General features: G+C 40.0%; 1 protein-coding gene across 1 annotated transcript in view; it reads left to right on the forward strand.

Moving 5' to 3' along the window:
• LOC139202269 (contactin-associated protein-like 4) overlaps positions 1–22,050 on the forward strand; it is a 94,797-nt gene that overhangs the window by 38,693 nt on the left and 34,054 nt on the right. The window contains exons 3-10 of the mRNA XM_070831662.1: positions 1,978–2,171; positions 7,802–7,949; positions 8,082–8,285; positions 15,502–15,677; positions 16,257–16,406; positions 17,581–17,848; positions 18,564–18,713; positions 20,067–20,238. Of these exons, the coding sequence (XP_070687763.1) occupies positions 1,978–2,171; positions 7,802–7,949; positions 8,082–8,285; positions 15,502–15,677; positions 16,257–16,406; positions 17,581–17,848; positions 18,564–18,713; positions 20,067–20,238 (1,462 nt within the window). The remainder of the gene's footprint in view (positions 1–1,977; positions 2,172–7,801; positions 7,950–8,081; positions 8,286–15,501; positions 15,678–16,256; positions 16,407–17,580; positions 17,849–18,563; positions 18,714–20,066; positions 20,239–22,050) is intronic.

Below are 22,050 nucleotides of genomic sequence, written 5' to 3' on the forward strand. Positions count from 1 at the left end.
AAGGTGATTGAATAGATCCAAAAATCAGGATGGAAATCATATTTCAAAATACTTTTTGCAGCGTAAACACAAATGCACCCTCTCTCCTCTTTTGCCATGACACAAACTGCACAGCATTCCCTTCTCTACCTCCACATCTTTTATAGACTGGTTGTGTATAATCAACAAATCATTTGTGCTTTCTCACAGTTTCTTCTAATAGAAGCATGTAGTCGGCTATTTTCACAGCAAGAGGCTTGTATTTACTTAAAAACTTTGTGAATTAAATCTTTTTGAAACAGAAAAGTCTTTGGAACATAAAATCAAGCTGAAATCAGTGTCACAAATCTGCCCCCTTCTCCATTTAAATCTATTTCAGTTCAGTGTTAAAGCCAATTCAGTCAATGAAACATGAAAACATCTCAGGGTCAATTTATGTTCTTAGTTCTGTTATGAAGAGTTGTTGTCTGCTGATGAAACTTTTAGTTTATTTTTTGAAATGTTTGCTGTTTTATGACCCCAGGATAACTGCAAAGGAATACAAGCAAAGATAATACAATATGAGAACAGAAAATAAAATGTTAAAAATTACCAGTTACACACTGGACCAATAAAAAGAATATTTTGATATATACAGCAAATAAAGATAAAGATAAAACTTTTTATTGATCCCTCAGTGAGGAAAGTTTGCCGTTACTGCAGCTCAAGGGGACAGACAAAGCACACAGCTGAAGAAATAGAAAATTAAATAAACATAATATATACAGAAAAAACCTTATATACACAAAGAAACATATACACAATACAATAATTACAAAGAAACAACAACAGGGTGGGATGGGATGGAAACATTATATGGATAAATTGGTATTAAGATAGATTTACTTCCACCTTACTTCTTATTTAGAGAGCAAAGGTTTTGTTGCAGCTTTCATACTGAGTGTGCCACTGCAGTGGCAGACATCCTAGGGGGCTGTACAGTGAGCACAGTGTGAGTTAATCTCATACATCCCTGAATATCCTGTCCAGCTGCTGCAACAGCTGTTTCCAGGACAGAAAGAGAGCATGTTACCCTGAAAAACATAGGTGGGATGTCAGCTCTGCAAATCATTGTTCAAAAGACAAAGGCTTCAGCTCAGTGATTCAGGTCGTATCTGTGTGGAAATGTGACTGAACAAGCTGTTAAATTATTTCCTAGCATATTCCACTCACCGTGAGAGCGTTGTCACCTTGCTAGGGCCATAAAAACCAGAGCAAACGCATTAAATGGTGGGACACATCTTGACACTCAGTTGTGGCGAGTCATCAAATTGATTAAAATACCATCCTGGTGCTTCACAGTCTAATCCATTTCCTTCAACTGTTTGTGACTCAAATATATCCCACTTAATGTCTTTGATTATGAGGATTTATTCTTTATCATCATGAAACCAGGAGAAGTGTCTGACATACTGCAGGGTTTTAAATCTGTGAGCATAAAAGTGGACTTAAATCAAAGCCAGAAAAACTTTGTTTATTTTGTATTATCTAACATTTCAGCTTAGAAGTAAGGTTTTCCACTGAATGTGCTGACTGCTAATAACTAACAGACCATTAGCTAAAATTGCTTCTCACTACCTTAACACTTCTCTTTGGTATTCCTGTCATCTTCAAACTCCCCACCCCTAATCTGTGGACATTACTCAGACATATAAACAAGCAGTTTGCATTCATACCCAAACTGTGAGATTTATTATTGGCTGGCTTTAAAATCGTGGCACGGAGTATCAACTCCAGACTATAAATTCACTGTTTAATTTCGAGTAGATTAAAATGTAATGAATCACATTTCTCTTCTACAATTTGTCTCTGGATCCTCGCTCTCTCTTCTGTCACCTCTGTATCTCCCCTCTTCTCCATCATACACACACACACACACACACACTCACACACCACTGCATGAAGCGAAAGGTGATTCTCAGCATTAAAACACACTGTTTGTCTCTGTCCACTGTGCAGGAGCTGGAGGTTGGTCTCCCCTCGTCTCAGACAGGTACCAGTGGCTGGAGGTGGATCTTGGGAGGCGGACCCAAATCACTGCTGTTGCCACACAGGGACGTTACGGCAGCTCTGATTGGCTGACGGCTTACCTGTTGATGTTCAGCGACACAGGGCACAACTGGAGGCAACACCGGCAGGAAGACAGCTTAGGGGTAACTCTCCAGCAATAATCAGTACCCAAAATGTTACAACAAAAAAAAAATAATTTGCAACAACAAATATGTTGTGTTGTCATCACAACATTTTCTCTTGCTATACAATATCTGCTCATAGCAGTAAAAGCATTGTTAAACCATATTATGGTTATGTTGAAGCGCAGGGAAAGAGGATGGTTTTGGTTAAAAACTGAAGACGTTAACAATAACCCACACCTTTTTCTGCATGCACTACATAAATAAAGCTTTTCCTATAGAAAAAAGAAATGACCTAGTGACCATTATTCAGGCAGCATTAGTAGTATATCAACTAACCACACATATATTTGAATAGGCAACTGCTCTGTGCCACTCTGATCCAATTTTATTTTTAACTAATGAAAATCTGAAGTCTGGAGTCAGTGTGCAGCAGTGACGTGCGGTGAGGTTTGTGGTTGGGGAGGCACTGACTTTCAAAGTCAGATTTACAAACATATATTCTAATAAAATAGCATAAATTCACAATTCAGTTGAAGAATTTAAAATTTATAGCAGCTCGGAAGAAGCATATTTGTGTTTTTTTAACCCTTTTTTTATGAATAAAGGAAAAAAAGAATCTCATCTCAAAATCTCACGGTTTTCTTTTACCTTAGCACTGTGGATGCTGATATTAAGATATTGTTCATTCATAGCCAGATCGATCCGTGATGTTCCAAAAGTCTTTTAAGAAATCTGACTTTGGATGTGAGTAGTTGTTCGTTCTTGTTTGCTGAAACTTCTCTGCAAGTTTTTCAAATCACAGAATCCAGTTTTGGTCCAGACATTGCTAAGGAAAGCAAAAAGGTGTTTTTTTGCAGCACAGCCACAAAGCCGATCTTTTCTGTTCTACCATTCTGTTTGAAAAGAGCGCGTTCCTCCCGCTGTTTGAAGCAGACCTCGTAGGTCCGGCGTCGGTCTCTCAGTTTTTTATTAATTCTTGCTTTGCTTGAAAGTCCAGTTTTGAAAATTTCCTTAGCTTTGAAATCAAATCCTCCATTTCAAGCTAGTGAAAAAAACATTGTTGTTTTAACTTTAGCAAGAGTAACTCGCTATTAAATTATTAACCTCCAGGCTCACTATCGCCCCCTCTGTGAGGCAGAGGTACTGGCTGCCTCACAGCAAGCTTTTTGCTTGTGGATTTTTGTCCGATCGACAAGACTTAAATATTACACACATATGTGAAATACATTACCGAACACTATGGCAATTAAGACGTATAATCAAAGTGTCTTCAAGCAGGATATTGGAAACATACAGAGAAATGGCAACAAGCACACGCCAAGTGCACGCGCTCAATCCACCTTGTGAGGGATTGAGCCAGGTGGGGGGAGGCACGGCTCCGCGCTGTATGTGAACAGGAAATACAGGATTTCAGCGATTTTGACTATAAAAATGATCAAAACTTGTGGGAACCACACCGAAAATGCATTAAAGCATAGGCCAGAGGAAAAATATCAATAACTATTTTATTTTATTATTTTATTTCTTTCTTCCTCCCCTGACTGCACGTTCCTGGTGTGCAGGTGTTACAAAATGTATTAGATGACCAGTTTACCATTAAGTAACCCTCAATCCAACACGTACCATAACTGGCCAGCTTCTTCTTTCTCTCAAGCTCTTTTTAAAAAAAATTCTTTACACAACAATTTCTATCATTTTTCATGTCTGCAAACAAGCACAACACTACGAATACCTCCCAGAAATGTTTGTCAGAAAATGTGTGCAGTGATCTCCATATTCAAACAATTATTATGAAAATTGCCTTTTTACATTTTTTTTTTATCTTGGCTGTTGAAACATCCTTCGATGTAACATGAAAGAGAGTTTCAAAAACGTTGCTGTGAATGTGAATGAAGCAACTTTGATCAAAAGAAGAAAAAAAAGAATAAATAAAAAACAACAAGCTTGGCAAAACAGGCCATGAATATCTGCTGGGATGGATTACCTAGCTCAAACAATTTCAGGTGTCCACAAAACAATTAGATTTTGTAGTGAAATTAATGAAAAGCAACAGTTATCTAGAAACTTCTAATACGCTTTTAAAAATGACTTAGTGTATTTTATGCCAGTTGTAGTTATTCGGATTAAAACGTTGCACATTTATGTGGACATTTTGTTTTTTTAACTGCTATGAAGACAGTTTAGGAGGGAGTGCGGCTCTGAACTTAGGTTCACTGAAGTTAAAATACATTTGGCCTTACTGTCATAGATTTAATTTACATTTCTGCCGGGACTGGTACTGCCTGCAGCGTCAAGCCTGCTCACCAAGAGCCTTTCACTCTTTATTAATAATTGATGGAACAATGAAAGGAACCTGGGCAGGGTTCTGTCGACTGCACAGAGCTGCTGTCGAACAGTTGAACCTCTGCTGACAGGAGGCTGGAGCTGCTGTTAAAAAGACGGCATACAAAAAGCCTCAGCTTTGACTCCTGCAGCGTCGAAGGTGTCCATCAGCGGTCTCCAAGCAGATCGCTGATGGAACACTTGCAAGCTCAGTCATTGTGAGCCAGTCTTGATAAGAGTGTCAGCTCAGTGCCTAAAATGTAAATTTGACTGAGACATGCATGTGGTGACTTAAATATTTTGTAGTGCAGAAGATATCCCCCTCCCCCTGCACACTAGGAAGAAATTCAAAGCTGAGGTGCTTTCATCTGCTCTCCTTCAGCGCTGTAGTTGCTTCATGTCTGCGCATGTTTCACAAAGTCTCTTTTTTTAAAATCATTCTTTTACCGCATTTTAAAGCATTTTTTAAGCTAGAATACTAGACTGCAGAATGACTGATCGCCACCGAGCAAACTGCTGTAGGCTATGTCAGAATGACAGGAAGCTATGCAGGCCCACGTTGATTGAACAACATTAGATATGATTCAGAGGCAGTCAAGCATCTCCCTTCTCCTTTGTGGAAGACAGTACACCCTTCTTGTTACAGTAGCAGCCCGGAGAACAGCCTTTGATTCCGATTTGACAGGATAGGATTTTTTCACAGCGAAGGATACAAACTCTCTGACGCCTGGGAGTCATCAGAAAAAAGAGAAAACAGGGGTATGACTTCTTGCAGATTAAAAACTTGTTGATCTGACACTCAGCATGAAAGGTGATAAACCCAGATCAGCTCTCAGAGTGTTTTTAAAGCTCCATATATTAGTCAGGCCAGCTTAGTGTGTCAGCTGAGGAGGTTTGACTGCAAAAACAGCTGTATCAGTCTCAGCTGCTCACAGACTTAGATGCTCTGTCTTTCTCTCTTTGCTTCCCAGTGCTGGAAAATAAATGAGCACATTTACTTAATTACTGTACTTAAGTACAATGTTGAGGTTCCCGTATTGGGTAATTCCACTTTATACTCTTAATCTACTTTATTTCATAGGCAAGTATTATATATTTAATTCATTTATTTGACAGCTATAGTCACCATTTATTTCTTAGATGAATTCTGTATATACAGCATTAGATTTTTTTGTACAACGAATTGTTAAGAATTAGTCCATAATAACAGCTGACCTTTGCTTAGCTTTGCTTTTCACATGCATGCACACATCATTCACATGGCTCATAAAGACATGATGAGCTTGAGGGTTATTACTTGACTTTTGAAAAAGCATTTTTACAAAAAATTCTTAACTCTTAACTAGATTTCTTCTCAGGCTTTTTGATGCGACCATCAAGCAACTGGCTTGATGGAATTTGTTCACTTGTTATAGATAATAAATATGCCATTATATTCAGTACTTAATTAATGAATATGATACATAAATACTTTATATTTTAATTTTCAATGATTCCTGTGTCATATTATATTGTCAAGCAGTCATAATATGTTTGTACACCTGTCAGAAGTTTCAAATAGGGATTCTAATTGTTGCCAAATACATTAATGAATATTCAAAACAGGTATATTTTTGCTTCCAACCACATTATTGTGTGTTTATAGCCCACCCAACTGTCACCCATGAGATGCTAGTGTTTCTGAGGCTTGTTACACTAATTGCTCTAAGTTCTAACTGCTAGCTGCTCATTGGCACAATAAACTCACCACCGTGTTCAGTAGCACCGTCTCTACTCTCGCTTAGTGTGATGTTTCACTAGTGCTGCATTTGGGTAAAATGGGAGAAAATACAGTAATTCTGAAATAAAAGACCCATGAAACTATAGGATTAAATAAGGAGTAGGTACTATATGCTGCAATGTGTTAGCTACCTAATGTGTGATACTAAGTGTTTGTCCATTACCCCATTAATTATTCAGCAACCATTTATTGATCGCCTCTGCTGCACTTTGATGTTCAAGCTAAGACGGGAATGGTTGTATGGTCGTAAATAGTAGAAAAAGTCTCCATGTTGGTGAAAAGATCATGCTGATATCAATACTTCAACAGTGACATGTCTCTGCTGTGTAATCCCAGCAATGATAACTCTATGTTGGGACTAACTTGTAAAGTAATACATAATATAACTCCCCAGTTACCTTCAAACTAAGACATGTTTGAAGTTGCACATAGTCAGTGAGCTGTAATTTTATATTAATAAGATGTTTTGCCTGTAATGGAATATTTTCACTTTTACTTAAGCAAAGGACCTGAGTTCTCCCACCACTCTGATCCTTTCCCATGCTCTCCCTCCCTCCTCCTCCTTCTCCTTCTCCTCCTCCTCATCTTATCCTCTACCCTCCTCTCTCTCCTTGACTGAGGTCTTGTCAGGGGCTACTCATATTTCAAAACATGCTCGGGCAAGTAAATGAGATGCCACTTTCCTTAGCCTCCTCAGCAGGAAACAGAGCCGTTTGTTGAGCTTAACGCTTCGCTGCCCAGCTAGCTCAGCCCTTCAAAGCACTGAAGACGGCACTGAGATCACAATTATGCAGTGCCAGGGAAGCCAATTTCCCTCACGTAGCCACATCAGTACACACTCAGCAGACACACACACTCAGAATGACACACTCAAGTAGGAAGGACAGACACGAGCAAAGCAGATGCACACATAACCACAAATGCAGCTTATTTTTTTCCTTACAAATGCATGTGTTGGTCTGTGTGCGCTATTTGTCTGTCAACCAGAGAATCCCCACATGCAGCTGATTGGGCAAATAGAGGCCATTAGTCTTTTGGGAGAGGCTTGGTACGGAGACAGAATAGGTTCCAGAGTTATTGATCCTGTACAGAGAGGGGGAGGGACATTATCAGCAGTTAGGATCAATGGCCTCTGTGAGCTCAAAGTTTGAAAATGCAAAAAGACTCTGGGGATCTGGGGGGTTGGCAGAGTTTTTTTCTCCACACTCCAAATATTGATTTCACTGACAACACAAGCTTCTCATCATAAACATGTTTCTATCTACATATCACGTTCGCCACATCATGCTATCTACTATCTACATATCAAAGAAGGTTGTAGCTTTCAGCCTATAGGATGGCTGCAAAACTTCAAAAGAGAATACATTCCCCAGCCTGCGTATGAGGATCAAAGTACAAAAAAATGATCCTCTGGTCCTGTGCAAGATATTTCAGGAACTAAAAAGGTTTGCTGTGAGATCTTCGCTGCTGCAGCACCCAGTAAATCATGGATGTTTGGAAGTAAAAAAAAAATTAGGCAAACTAACTTGTTGCTCTGTTGTGTCAGGCTTTTCCAGGTAACAGTAACGCAGACACTGTGGTTCAGTACAAACTCGAACAGCCGGTGATAGCTCGCTTCCTCCGCCTGCTTCCACTGGACTGGAACCCCACCGGCAGGATTGGACTCAGACTGGAGATATATGGTTGTCGATACAGTAAGTATAGCTCTGTGTCTCAGTTTTGGCTTGTGTTAAAATAAAAACGATGTCTGCTCAAATGCACATAGATATTGAGGTTTACAGCTGTTTGTATAATTGTTCTTCCTCCTTCTCTTTCTTATTCCGTAGCTTCTGACGTGGCCAACTTTGATGGCAGCAGCAGCCTGGTTTACAGGCTGAGTGCGAGGCCCAGCTGGACAACGATGGAGCTCATCTCTCTGAAGTTTAAAACCCTGAAGAATTCTGGGACGCTGCTCCATGCGGAGGGACAGAGAGATCACAGCCTCACTCTGTTGCTGGAGAAAGGACGGCTGCTGCTCTACCACCAACAGGGTACAACATTATTCTACCAACATTTAGATAACGATCTCTGGGGGAAATTCACGTTACATCAGCACAGATACAGGCCAAGAAACAATAAAAAGAAATACAACTATCTAAATGAATAAAACGCTGAAACAGATATAAAAACAGATGTCATGCTGTGCAAAATGAAGAAGAAACTGCACTACTTCTAGCAATCAAACGCAGGCAAATTTGTGACACTGACCAACACAGATCAAGTCCAACTAAGTGACATTTCACGGCGTGCTTCAGTGGAAGGGATACAACTTAATGAGATCTGACCTTTTGTACAAAGGAGTTAATTTGGTCAATGCCATAGATTTGCTTAAATTTGATTGCCAGAAACACTGAAAAATCTTAAATATTTCTTTCTCATTTTACACATCATAACTTCTTGTGTTTTTAAATGTTTCTGAATCCTCAAACTTTCTGATATTTCCAGTTTACTTGAAAACATCAGAGGTTTTCAGTGTGGTTTCAGACTTTTGGAGAGCACTTACATTACATCTTTAACATATATACAACAATGCAAATATTTGTAAAAAAAAGAACTCCATAACGACAACAATAATATACTGTAATAGTGACACTGTAGCGTTATGTAGTAGTGGTGCTGTATTCCAGTCAAATGTATGTGAACGTGATCAAACTTCTTACTCATGTAGAATCTCAGACATGACAGAACTTCTTCCTCGTTACTCAGTTTATAATTCTGCAGTCTTCTTGAAAAAACTAGCACAAACAAGAGAGAGTTATGTATCTTATAGATATTAAAAGATCAATAGGCTGTCCGTTTTTATTGTTTGGTTGTTATTTTGTGTTTTTCTGACTTATAACTTTGGGTCCTGCTGGTTTTCCGTCTTGAGATATTGTAACTAATATATTGACTAATTTATACTGGGAACACTTAAGTAAATGCAATTTTTGATAGGACAAAAAACAGCAGTAGTTGACTTCCTAAGGGAGGATTGAAAGTGTGTGATGCAGGGTGGCTGAAAACTTGGATATTTGAATTTTATTAACTTTTCTGCCACAAGTTTCCTGGCAAACCCTACAGCTGTATCTATCTGTTCATTCCGTGTTCGTTGCTCTGAGTAAATGTCAGCTGAACGCCTAAACTGTACTGTGTAATTATGCACTCACTAAGGCTCCGCATCTTTTGTCTACCTAAGGAATTTCATAGGTAACACATTTTTGTCCTCATCCTCTGTCCATCTGCTGGCTTGTTTGCGTCTTTGTCCATTGTGATTGCTAAGACGCTACTGATCCAATTTGAGTAATTATTCTTCTTTCTGCTTATGCTGATGAGTCCACTGCCGTGTTTATTTGTTTATCCATATGTCTCAAGCTGCATCTCATATAAAGATAATGAGATTTTGAAGAAACTTGGGGAATAGGTGTAGCTCAGCGCTGCAAGTGTGCACTTGTTAGAGGTCAATACAAGAAAACACACGTGTTGTTGACTGACTGTGAACAACAGCATCATTTGTTGTGGACTCAGTTTTTCCAAGACTTTTTGCCTTCTCTCCCTCGATCAACTGGGCCTTTCCGTTTCTCGTCCCGTTTCTATCTCAGCTTGACATCCTCTCTCACTTTCTCTCTTTTAATCTGTGATGGATGTTAGCAACATGTGTTAAGGATGAACCCTGTGGAGCACAGTGGGCTAGCACAGCATAGCATGATCCATGGCCTCAACCGGCACAGAATGGAGCACTGTGGAGGCTATGGGAGGAAATGTGTGTGTGTGTTTGTGTTGATGCAAACGAGGTTAAACCTGAGGTGTTGTTGGAAAGCCAGGGCATCGTATTATCGCCATATGGCAGACCTCTCATCAACCGTGCCATCTGGATGCTGAGTACTCTGCTGCTTTGCTCTCCAAACATTCCTTCCCTTCCTTCATTTAGGTTTTCCTGTCATTTTGAAACTGGGAGGAACTATTTTTTTTTCCTTTCCTTCTGTTTAAACACAACAGAAAAATAACTTTGGATAGATAAAGGATCAGTTCACATTTTTTCAAGTCTCAGCTATGATATCAACAATATTTACAAACTCATATGTATGTGTTGGACCACAAGAGATTCCTGGTGAAGAACAAAAAGAGAGTAGGATTCAAAGGCAGTTTTAGAGTATGTTATGTAATATATGACCGTTATTATGGTGCAGACGTGAGTTTAGAGTTGCACGCAGTAACAAGTTAGGACAGTCTGTTGCATGCAGACATTTTAGTATGTTTTTTCAGTGATTTTAAACATTGAAGAAATGTTCTTTAGCTGTAACATTAGAGCTACAGTATATACTGTACTTGTTGAATGACACCCTGCACTCCAGTATGTCTAATTAAGTCATGTGTTAAACTACAGTTTATTTTTACAGATTTTACACTCTTTAGACATCTTTATCTTTATCTGTTTTTTTATATTTTGGGTGGTATTTTATGACTCTTTAGGAAGAGCCTACCTGCCAGATGTGAACCTGGGATGTTGGTCTCTACCTTAACCTCCATAGGCCACTGGGGCATCCCTAAGTTGCGATTTTGGCATTAGAAGTAGTTGAAAGAAAAGACTTCAAGGTTGGAGCTCAGTTTAAACTGGTAGCTACAACTGTTGCATGATGTATTCTAATATTTGGAGTAGACATCCTTCATTCAGTACGTACAATACTCTTTGGTATGTGCACACATGAGGATACTGAGTTGGTTTTGCGAGAATCTGTATTCAGCTGTAGCCTGTAAATCTCACTTACTCCTTGTATCCTCCATACTTGACTTAACCTCCCTCTGTCACTCCCTCTCTACATTCTCTAGGTTCCTACAATAAAAACAGGATATGGTCCAATTCCCCCTAGTTGGGAAGGAGTGGAAGAGTATTAATTCCCTGGTGGACTATCTATCTGTCAGTGGTAGAGAGGTCTTATCTGCAGAAGCCATCAGTCTGACATCGGCTCTCTGAGTGACGCCTGTCACATCTTCCAGCTAAATAAGAGCTGATAGTCAACAAGCGGCTTTAAAAAGTCTGAAAAATCAGGAGTGAAAATAAGTGCTGCTCGTTTTTGAAATGGAGCAGAGATTAGATTGAGCTATGATAATCCAGTGATACAGCCAATGCTGAAAAAAAAACAACAAACATCCTCTGGCTCAATCACAGCACTGTCATTGCATACTTCTTTCTCTGGTTCCCTGCCTGCCTGCCTGGCTGTCTCCCATCCTCTCCTTTTCTATTTTCCTCTCTCTCCATTGTTATTTATCACAGCCTTTCTCATATGTCACCGCAATTCTGCCCCTGCTAGATTTTTTTCCAGGGTGATTATTTGCCTTTTTTCAATTGCATGCTCTTTGCCCCCCCTCCCCTCCCCCAAACTTCTCTCTCTCTCTCTTTCACACATCCCCACCTTCCTTCACATTCTCCCAGGAGTTTGCAGACGGCAGACAGTGTAATTTAGATCAATAGCGTCAAGCATCCACCCTCAGCCACAGCATGCACCTCCACAGTCAGCTTTTGGCTCAAGAGAAGAGAGGAGAGGAGAGGAGGAGGAGAGGAGAAGGAGAGGAGGAGGAGAGAAGAGGAGAGAAGAGGAGAAGAGAGGACGAGAGGAGAGGAGAGGAGAGGCATTATCTCCATAGCTCCACACTGTCAGCTATTCTCTGAGGCTCTTCATACTTATCTCTCCCATTTGGCTATCTGCCCCCGTGTGTCCCAGGCCTCTCTTTAACAGTGATACATGTCGCATCATGAGGAACACAACCTGGCTGAGTCACAGAAGAGCGAAAAATGGTTAATGATGGCTAACACTGGGAGTTGGGGATCTGTGTAGCTTCTAAACACGCAAACATAAAGAGCTCAGCCGGAGCAGATGGGTTTTTGTACAGTGTAGCAGCCATTAGGATAAATTAATGATGAATGAAAACAGAGAGACAGACACACAGACGGACCAATAGGCAGCACACAGGCAGACTGACAGCGAGACAGTTAGGCCCACTCTATCTCCCTGTGGCTGTCCGAGTAGTTGGAATAAATTGGTTGGCTCATTAAGATTTATGTCCTCTATCCAAAACCATCTCATTTCCTCTCTGCGTTGCATTTATCAAAATGTGAGTTTGCTATAATGTAGCCCACCAATTCTGAACTGTCACTGGAACGCTGTTATACACAGCGATAAATACACTGAGGGCTAGTGTGTCCTGCTCCAGTGCGTCTTGGACGAATTGCTGACTAAATTAGGATGGCATCAGAGAGGCGTGCGGGCCGGGCTTCATGTCAGGTGAAGCCCTGTCTTCTGTCTGTATATCCAATAATAAGGACATGCTGTGGTTGGTTTCTGGTTGCTGGCTGTGTTTTGGTGCATTAAAACACAGAATATTTCCGATTTTATGCAAGAAAATATCAGCATGATTGCAAAAGGTTTTCACTAATCGCACAGAGCAACAAAAGCTACAACCAGATCTTCCATGAGGCATCTGCAGAGCACTCTTGAAAAGAAATGAATCTCTGTGGACAAATTGTGCCAGTTGGCAGAGAAAATAGAAGACAATGAATTGTGGTGATTACTGTTGCATTTGCTTACTCATTCCTCTTTTTCTATGGTGATTTACAGTGAGCCTCCAGGAGTTTCTGTTGTAAACAGACTCATAAGAGCCTCTGTGCAGCCTCTGTGCTTTCAGGGGGACATGAAACTGCAAAGAGAGCCATGGGACTCTTACTGTAACACACTCTACTACTGTATCATGGGTTGCTTACTGCCAATTCCCCATGTGTGCAGCAACAGTACAGCTTGTATCTCAAAATAAAAAGGATGGTAATCTACATACCTAGCAGCATAGTCAAGAGGGGAATGTAAATCCAAATGCTTGGCCATTCTGTCTTCCTCTCCTCTGAAGAAGGTAGAGAGAGAGAGCACATGCAATTAAAATTGACAAATAATAAGACACTGTAAGATGTTCTTGATGAGGTTATGTTCATTTTTATTTTTGATATTAGATACAGAGGTAAAAGAGGAGAATAATGGGAGAGATAAGAGGTGACATGGAAGAATGGTCCATGATGATATGGTCAGCGTCTTAAACCTCTAAGTCACCAGCATCTAAATGTAATGTAGCAGTTTACTTCTTTGGCTCATTATAATGGGGCAGGGGGCAGAAATTAATCTTCTTACAGAATTTACAAATCAGTTCCCCTCCAGAAGAAGAGCCAATACTAGAGCCAAGAGGCAATCTGTTCATGTAGCAGAACTGGCAAGGTAATACTGGGGTTACAGCTGTTATTTATATTATATATAATATATATTATATTCATTATCAGTTCATCTACTGGTTATTCCCTGAATTAATAAACTAATCTCTTCCTACTAATCTCAATCCATAAAATGTAAAAAAAACCAAACAAAAAAAAAACTGTAAAAATTCCGACGAACACAGTTTCTTTTAGCCCAACATGATCATCATCAAATTGCTGGTTTTATTCAACCAAAGGTCCAAAAGCAAATATATTCAGTTTATTATCACACACATTACATTTGAGAAGCTGAAACCAGAGAATTTTTGGCACTTTTGCTCAAAAGATTACTATAATTTTCTATCAATTAACTGACTACTGCATCCCGATATATAACTGCAAATTATAAAGCAGGACATGCTTTCATGTATTTTTTTCTTGTGAACACAAGATCTTGCCAATCAAGACCCAAAGAAATGAATTGAGGAAACAGAGAGAGACCTGACAGTGCCATTCTTACCATGAATATCACTGTGACAGTTTTCAGTTTGTTTTATGGTAATAAACTCAATTCCCTTCTGTGACTAAAGCAGAGAATTGGTTTAGAGAAAGTACATTATTTTTACAGCCAAGCTATATTTCAAATAGTTACACCACATGATGCTGAAATACTGAAACAATTATAACAGTCTGTCTTCTGATAAGACCTGTCATTGTCGTCCTACATAAACAGATTTAGAGCTTGAGCAAAAAGCCATAATGGAATAGCAGACAGAATATGATGAGGTGATATTGCCCCAGGGAGATGTCTGCAACGCTAGACTCCTGGAAAGTGGAAACTAGTGTTCAGTGCAGACTCCTCAGCTTAAAGACAAGAACATTCAATATTAGTCCACTCAGTACGGATAAATCAAGTGGTTATTGCCTCAAAACGTCCTCACAGGCATGTAGGCAAGAACAGGAAAAATGAGTGAAATTAAAAATGGCACTGTAAGAAAGGGAGAATGAATTTCACGGCTGAAAGTGAACTGTTCTTCAACTGTTTGCAATCAGACTTCTTGTATTGATCCGTCCTTCTCTATTTCCACTGTAACCAAATACACAAGCTGTAACCAAATATGCCACCTCATTAAATGGCCTAATCATTCACGGCATTTTTGTAAATACTGTTCACCTCTCATATCTAGAGGTAGAAGGTGTGGAGCTGGAGACAGGAAGCACTTAGCTTAGAATAAAGACTGGAAGCAGGAGGAAAACAAAGAGCACGGCTCCATCTAAAGCATACAGATATGTACACTGCAAAACATTTTAAGCTGGTTCAACTTAAGAATGTAAAGTTTCCCTACTGACCCCATTCATCCATTCATTCAGCCTTCCTTCCATCCATCTGAAAATGTTTATACTTTTATCTTCTTTATAATTAATGACGTAGTGTCTCTCACTCCTGTTGTATCTGCGTCTGTCAGCACAAACTCTTTGCTCTCCACCAGTTTGGTTGGTTGTGTCTGTCATTAACTATGTCCTGCTGTATTTTTGCAGCATCATCATTTATTAGTGGTGGGCCTTCCTCCCTGCTAGTATACAGATATGTGCACTCTAATGAGAGAGGATTACCTCCATTACCCGCACCCTGTTTGAAACAAAGAAGATAATAAAACATACTGTATATATTCAAAAGTATTCAACTGAAGCTGCAACTTTTCTACGACTTTTTGTTTTGGTAAATCAAACACAAACCTTCCTTCAGGTTTTCGTAGTGCCAGAAATAACAGGCATTTTACAATGATTTCTTCAAGCACATTTGTTCTTGTTAGAAAAAGGATATGGAGAACGCTGACCTTGAAGTGTTTTTTGAGGTAGAACCAAAGTATCAAAGTTCCTCAGCAGGATGTGCATATGAGAGGATATCTGCATTAGCCGGAGTCATTGCTCCGCTATCAAATTCACCATTGTGGCGTTATCATGTATTGTTTTTCACTTTCTCACCTTTCTCCCAGGTGTGAGTTCATCCTTCAGCGGGCAGCTTCTTGTTTCTGTGGGAAGTCTGCTCGATGACCAGCACTGGCACCATGTAAAGCTGGAGCGGCTCAGCACTCACCTCAACCTCACCGTGGATAAAAACACGCATCAGGTTCACATACCGGCTGAGCTCAGCCACTGGGACATTCACCAGGTGAGTGAAGGGACATTGGCAGCATTTACACATTTTAAATTGGTGCCCCTGTCAAAATATCGTTATAGTGTCAAATACTTTGACCTGAAATGTGGCTGAAGAAAGTTTGTAGTCTTCTTTTCTTCTTGATGAAATATTGTATGGCATCTGCCTAGTTTCCTATGGTAGCTTACTGACTGGCTCCTCACTTGTTATTTGATCTATTGAGTAACTTGCTCCTTACATACATTCAACACTAGACTCAAAACAGCCAGCTCTCCTGACAAATTAAGAGTCAGAATGTGGGGAGTGTATGTGCAAAAATCAACTAACCCACTAACAAGCTTGACAAGCTAGTGCATGGGTATCGTGACCAAAGTCGTGCTACAACATGTGCTTTAGCTGTATTCTGCTGAAATGTCACTGTTGAGCATATTGAAGATTGTGTTTCAATGAATCTTTTGATTATTTTTTTTAGCTTTCAAACTTCAAGTGCACCAAAACTGCATCTTCTGTGAATAATGTAAAAAAGTTTTGACAGTAACTTTAGAAACCTACAGGAAACGGTGGATACTTATGCTTTTTTTTTGCCTTGTGCAGCTAAGTGTCGGCGCTGTCCAGAGCCATGGACTTCAGAAACCCATCCTGTCCAACAGGAATTTCCATGGCTGCCTGGAAAACCTTGTCTACAACGACCTCAACCTGATAGACCTGGCTAAAAAGAATAAGAACAATCAGGTCTCTGAAGTGGTAAGTTATTGTGTTTCAGCATCTTTGGAAGGTCATTATGGAAATGTACCATTCAGCGGTCATCAGAAGGACAAACAAGTGCTTGTGAGGGTATGTTAGTTTAGAGTGGCAGAAGTACAGAGTCGAGATGCGTATCCGCAGGCTGGAGATGGTTGCAGGAGCACCTCCAACTCTTGAATGGTGTCAATCTTTCTGTGTTGAATCATCAGTACAAACATTAAGTGTTGAAAAATCCATCTTTTCCGTCACACTAGTAAGTCATTATTTTTGTCCCATAGATTTTTAGTTCCAAACCTTTATCAGAATCATCATTTTTTGTGCCCCCCCCACTGTTTTCTCCTCTTTCCTTTTCTGCATTCTGTCATTACTATACTAATGGTCACTGGCATGATTATTATTGGCAGAATCATTATTTTCATCATCTGCATCATCATCCTCTTTATTTTATACCCGCCATCATCACCATCCTTGCCATTAGCATCATTATAATCTCCTTCATTATCATCACCAGTGTCATCACTTGTACATTTTGGAGTTACAAAGCCCTAAGCGAACAAAAAGAAGAAAAAAAAAAAAAGATGAAAAGAGGAGAGTAGGAAAAGTGAATCATGGAAGGAGGTGGAGAGACAGACTGGATCGAGGTTTATTGACAGAAAAGTTTGTTCATCATGAGTTTTATGTTTGCATGATAATGGGAATGTACAGTTTGTGCCTCGTATTGTGCTGCATTTCCCTGGATACGCTGTGAAAGAGTATTCTCTCTCTCTCCGTAGGTTATTTAATTTTTGTTATGAAATTTTAATCACGCTAATGCCTCTGAACTGTGGATTAAACTGATTCCCGAAAATAACTATTCTATATACTAGTCTGGTATCAGTTTATCCATTGTATGATTTCTGTTCCACGATGCCACACTGGCATAAGGAAATGTGAGACAAGTAGTGAAAGTGGGTGCAAATGCTATGTGACCCTGATGCTACATGTTTTCCATCTTATTTCAGCTGCTCAGCTAATATCAATATGGTAATACAGATGTCCTTTTTCAGAGAGCTGCTGATGAGACCTGTGTGACATCGAGTCAGACCGAGTCAGCCTCTGCAACTAATGAATATTCATGTTTTATTATCTCTTTCATAATCATTTATCTCTCCCCCTTCCCTCTTCTCTTTCTCAGGGCAATGTGACCTTTTCTTGTGCTGAGCCAGTTTCAGTCGCTGTGACGTTCACGGACTCCCAGAGCTTCCTCCAGTTGCCAGGACTGACATCGTGGTCATCGGGGCTTGTCTCTGTAGCGCTGCAGTTCCGGACGTGGAACAAAGCGGGGCTTCTCTTGACCTTTGACCTCCCGCAGCAGGAGGGCACAGTCTGGCTATACCTGAGCGAGGCCAGACTTCGCCTACAGATCAATAAAACTGGCAGAGCTCAGCTGGAGCTCAGCGCAGGTCGGTGCAAATTTACATTTTAGGCATTTTACTGAGGGGTGTGAATCACGGGTGTTTCTTTAGACCTAGATATTGCACAGCAGCCGCCTCCAATTTTTCCCAGTGGCCACTTTAAGTATTGCAATGTGAAATTCTTTGTGCATAAAAGCATTTTCCCCATAGACCACCATTGTAAAAGACACACTTGAAACTGTTGGCAGGACACTTCCAGCTAAAAAGATGGTCAGCTATTACACCTTGTTTTGTTTATTTCAAGCCATGAGGGTTTAACCCTAATCTGGAAGCTAGGAACATTCTTTTTTGTGCGAGCTCCAGGCGAGCAGGTCATATGGGACTGAGTAATCTTAGGATACACCCATGGTGTGAATCTATCGACCATGATGTCCACTTATATAACAGGAATGTTCTCATACTGTAGCTCAGATTTATACCACAGACATAAAATGCCAAACAAATTTGTTCCATCTAAGCACAAAGAAGGAAGACTGTGAGATGTGATTAAAAGCTCAAATAAAAGCTGATACTCTAACTGGACCTTGAGTGGTCAGAATGTGGCTTCTGGCTTATATAAATCTTTACATTTCATATTTCTCCAGACTTGGCTACTCATTATTACAATAAGTTCAGTATAACATTAACACATCCCTTATTTAAATCACAACTTTGCAGTTTAATTCCTTTTTGCATGTATGTTTTTGTCTGTGTGCACAAACAGGCTCAGGTCTGAATGATGGTCAGTGGCATTCTGTGGAGCTGACGTCCAGACAAGATCACCTGAGCATCACTGTGGACAAAGACGAAGGAGCCACGGCTCACACCAGCATCCCACTTCCTCTAACCACAGACAGTCAACTCTTCTTCGGTGGTAAGAAGACATAAAAGAGCACGTGCATTATGTGTGCAGTTAAAAAAAAAAACTCATTTCACAGTTAGCTACAGTTGAGGACATCTGCCAAAAGGTGTGTATCTTCAACTGAATGCCTTCTCTGGTCAGATATTTTAAATTGCACCTCAAGTGTTTTGGTGTTAAAGATGGCAAAACTGCTGACATAGACATTTAGGACTAGTTAAAATTCATGGCAGTACTCAGGTAATAATTATCATCTCCTGATCTCCTTTGGAGGTTTAGTGCCACCCAGAGAGGGATGAAATCATAAAGCTGCCTAGTCTCTCCCTCTCCACTCCCTCCTCCTCCTCTTTTGTCCCCGTTTCCTTGATGTTTCCCTATTTCAAGAGATCTTTCTCCTCTCCTTTTTTCTTGCCTCTTTCCGTTCTCTTTTTTCCTTTTCTCGATGTATCCCTCTCTCTCTCAAATCACCGTCTATTTAAACTTTACTCAAGCTTGTCTTTCGTTCTCCCCTCTCCAGCTAGTCTAGACACACTCTTGTTCACTCACACACAAACAGACTCGTGCCTCAGATACATACATTAACCCACTACACACATCTCAGTGTCTATTAATGAGATTATGGCATTGAACAGTCTATTTACAAGTGATATTTACAGTGATAGTTGCAGACGTTACTTTGGTGCCATGACTTACAGTAGTGTATTAACACTTTATTTCAAACATTTTTGTATGTATCATTGTCACTGCCATAGGGAAAACATCTGCAAAAAATCTTGTCTTGAGCTCCTAAAATTCAAAGTGACAATAAACAGTGAGTCATTTTTCCTTCCTCCTCTGCAGGGAGGTGTGGAACTGTGCGTCTGATGGGCTGACTGTAATTAGAGCAATGCAGAGCCTCCAGCAGGAATGCTGTATTTGGCTAAAAAAAAAATGCCACCACCCAGGATCACTGATGGATAAGATATGGAGCTCATTCACATGCTTTGGCAAAGAGGGGTTTAATAGGACAGCCACCTCAGGTCTGCCTATGTCATGGCTTAAATGAGGATAAACACAGAATTCAAAATCAGTTTCATCATGTATACTGAGATAATTAGGTGGAGAACGAAAAACACATGAACTCAAAATTAGCCAAAAAAAAAAAAAAAAAAGCTGGGTCTAAATAGAATCCATGTTTTTATGTTTCCATCAGTTATGAAAACATAATCAAGATAAAATATAGGGGACACAGTTTGGGGCCTCTCGGAGAAAAAGGGGGGGGGATCACTCAATTTCAATTGCATGTTTATTGATGATCCTACGGAGAAAACAGCATCTAAACAAACACAGAGCTGTAGCCCAACATTCATCACGTGTTTCCATCCTCAGGTTGTCCCGTTCAGGAGAGCAGCCAGGACTGTAGGAACCCCTTCAGAGTCTTTCAGGGTTGTATGCGTCTCTTGAATCTGGATAGTCAACCCGTTGACCTGATCAAGGTGCAACAGAGGCTGCTGGGAAACTACACCCACTTGCAGATTGACATGTGTGGCATCATAGACAGGTTTGTCTCCAAAAGTAACGTGTGAATTGTTTTTTTTTTTAACTGCTGTTACTCTCCTGCTGTGAAACCCACACAGGTGTCTGGATGTGATCCCATGCAGGCAAACATGCACATTTTCTGGGTCACCAATCCACTTTTATTTTTCTCTTTTTTTTGCCTTAATTTCACTTATGATGTTCCTCTTTGTGTGTTGCTTTGGTTCAAAGTGATTTTCACCGTCGTTTTGAGGTGTGTAAAAACAGCGATGGGAAAAAGTTCTCAGTTTGTAATTTATTTACATTTTGCTTCAAGGTGGAAAATGATATCATACCTGTATTGCCTACAGATTGTTTCTCCTTTTACCACACTTTAGAAAATGTAATTTCATTAGGTGCTGTCCAGATGTAGGCAATCATAGACGTTCTCAAGTCACAAGAAAACAAAACAGCCAGCGAGGCTAATTAACTAGATTTGTTAATTATCTCTCTATGACTCAGAAAACAATAAATAAGTTTACTGATATTCTGTATTTTCTCATTGAATGCAAATTGCATTAAAAAAAACAATAAGTGAACTACCAACAAGTATTGATTATGTATCCAGAGCCTGAAATGGCTCGTTCCTCTGTGCAATCAGCCACATGCTAAATACACTCAGCCACTGTACTTCATTTTCAATCTTGCATACACCGTCCTGCTGCCATAAATACACACTAGTGAACCAAATCTGGAACTCAAAGGAGTCCCCAACAAATACACTATTCTATACCTTTTTAAAAACAAAAATATTCATGATGCATCCATTAAGATTTACATTTCGGCAAAACACAGAGGGACAGGGTGTTAAACAAGGGAAGCGACTCAGTACCCAGAACAGAAATAGGATATATTCAACCTACCAAACAGATGCAATCGATATTAGAGATGGCACTCATTGGCTAGAAGGCCCCAGTGCTGCTGGCCTGGACAGAAGCTGGTACCTTGGAGAGTTCCCTTGCTGCTGACTAACTGCAGGATCAGGACTCGGAGAGCGCCGCAGTGTGCAAGCTAAACTCACTCATTTCAGAGATAACTGCGTCTGCTTTGTAATGGGTGTATTGTGTCATTTTTTAGTGCAGCATACAAAGTCACAGTTGTCAGTGTATTCAGATACACAGGTAGATAGGAATGAAATACACATTGACTACTATAGTGGTTACGGAAATGAAAAGTGAATACAAAATATTGCATTTAATAGGTGTCACTTTGCAGTACGGTCCGAAATTGTGATGTCAAAATATATGATTTGACAGCCTGCTAACTGGTCTTATTGTCACATTCCTCTTTCCACACACAGTTAAACAGCTGGGAAAAGTTTCCAAATCTGAAGCATTTCTCTGGGTGGCTAAATCACTTGTTTATGACACAGAATGAAAAAGATCACGTTGAAAAATCCTTCCCTGAGGCAAGAGAGAAATCAGGGATTGATTGGTACAAAGTGGATTAATTAGCACTGAGGGGCGAATGTATTTCATCTTCTCGTACGCTTCAGGTGATTAACACAAAAACAAAAGGAGGTTCCTCCTCAGTTGTCATGTAGAGAGAAAATCTGACTTGGAAAACCTGCTTTACTTGAAACACAGGACACACTTACTTTCCAAGTCTGGGAGGTCTCATAGGCCCACAGTGAACTGTACTACTCCCTCCTACCGACCTCTCCCCTCACTAGTGTGAGTGCATGTTTTGAAGCAAGACAGATTAAGCTGTCAGAAGACGGTAATTCTGACCTCTTCGCTTCTGTCACGTTCCTGACAATATAATAATATACCTTGTCAAGATGGACTCACACAGCTAC

The sequence above is a fragment of the Pempheris klunzingeri genome, chromosome 6 (assembly GCF_042242105.1).
Source record: "Pempheris klunzingeri isolate RE-2024b chromosome 6, fPemKlu1.hap1, whole genome shotgun sequence".
Taxonomy (NCBI): domain Eukaryota; kingdom Metazoa; phylum Chordata; class Actinopteri; order Acropomatiformes; family Pempheridae; genus Pempheris; species Pempheris klunzingeri.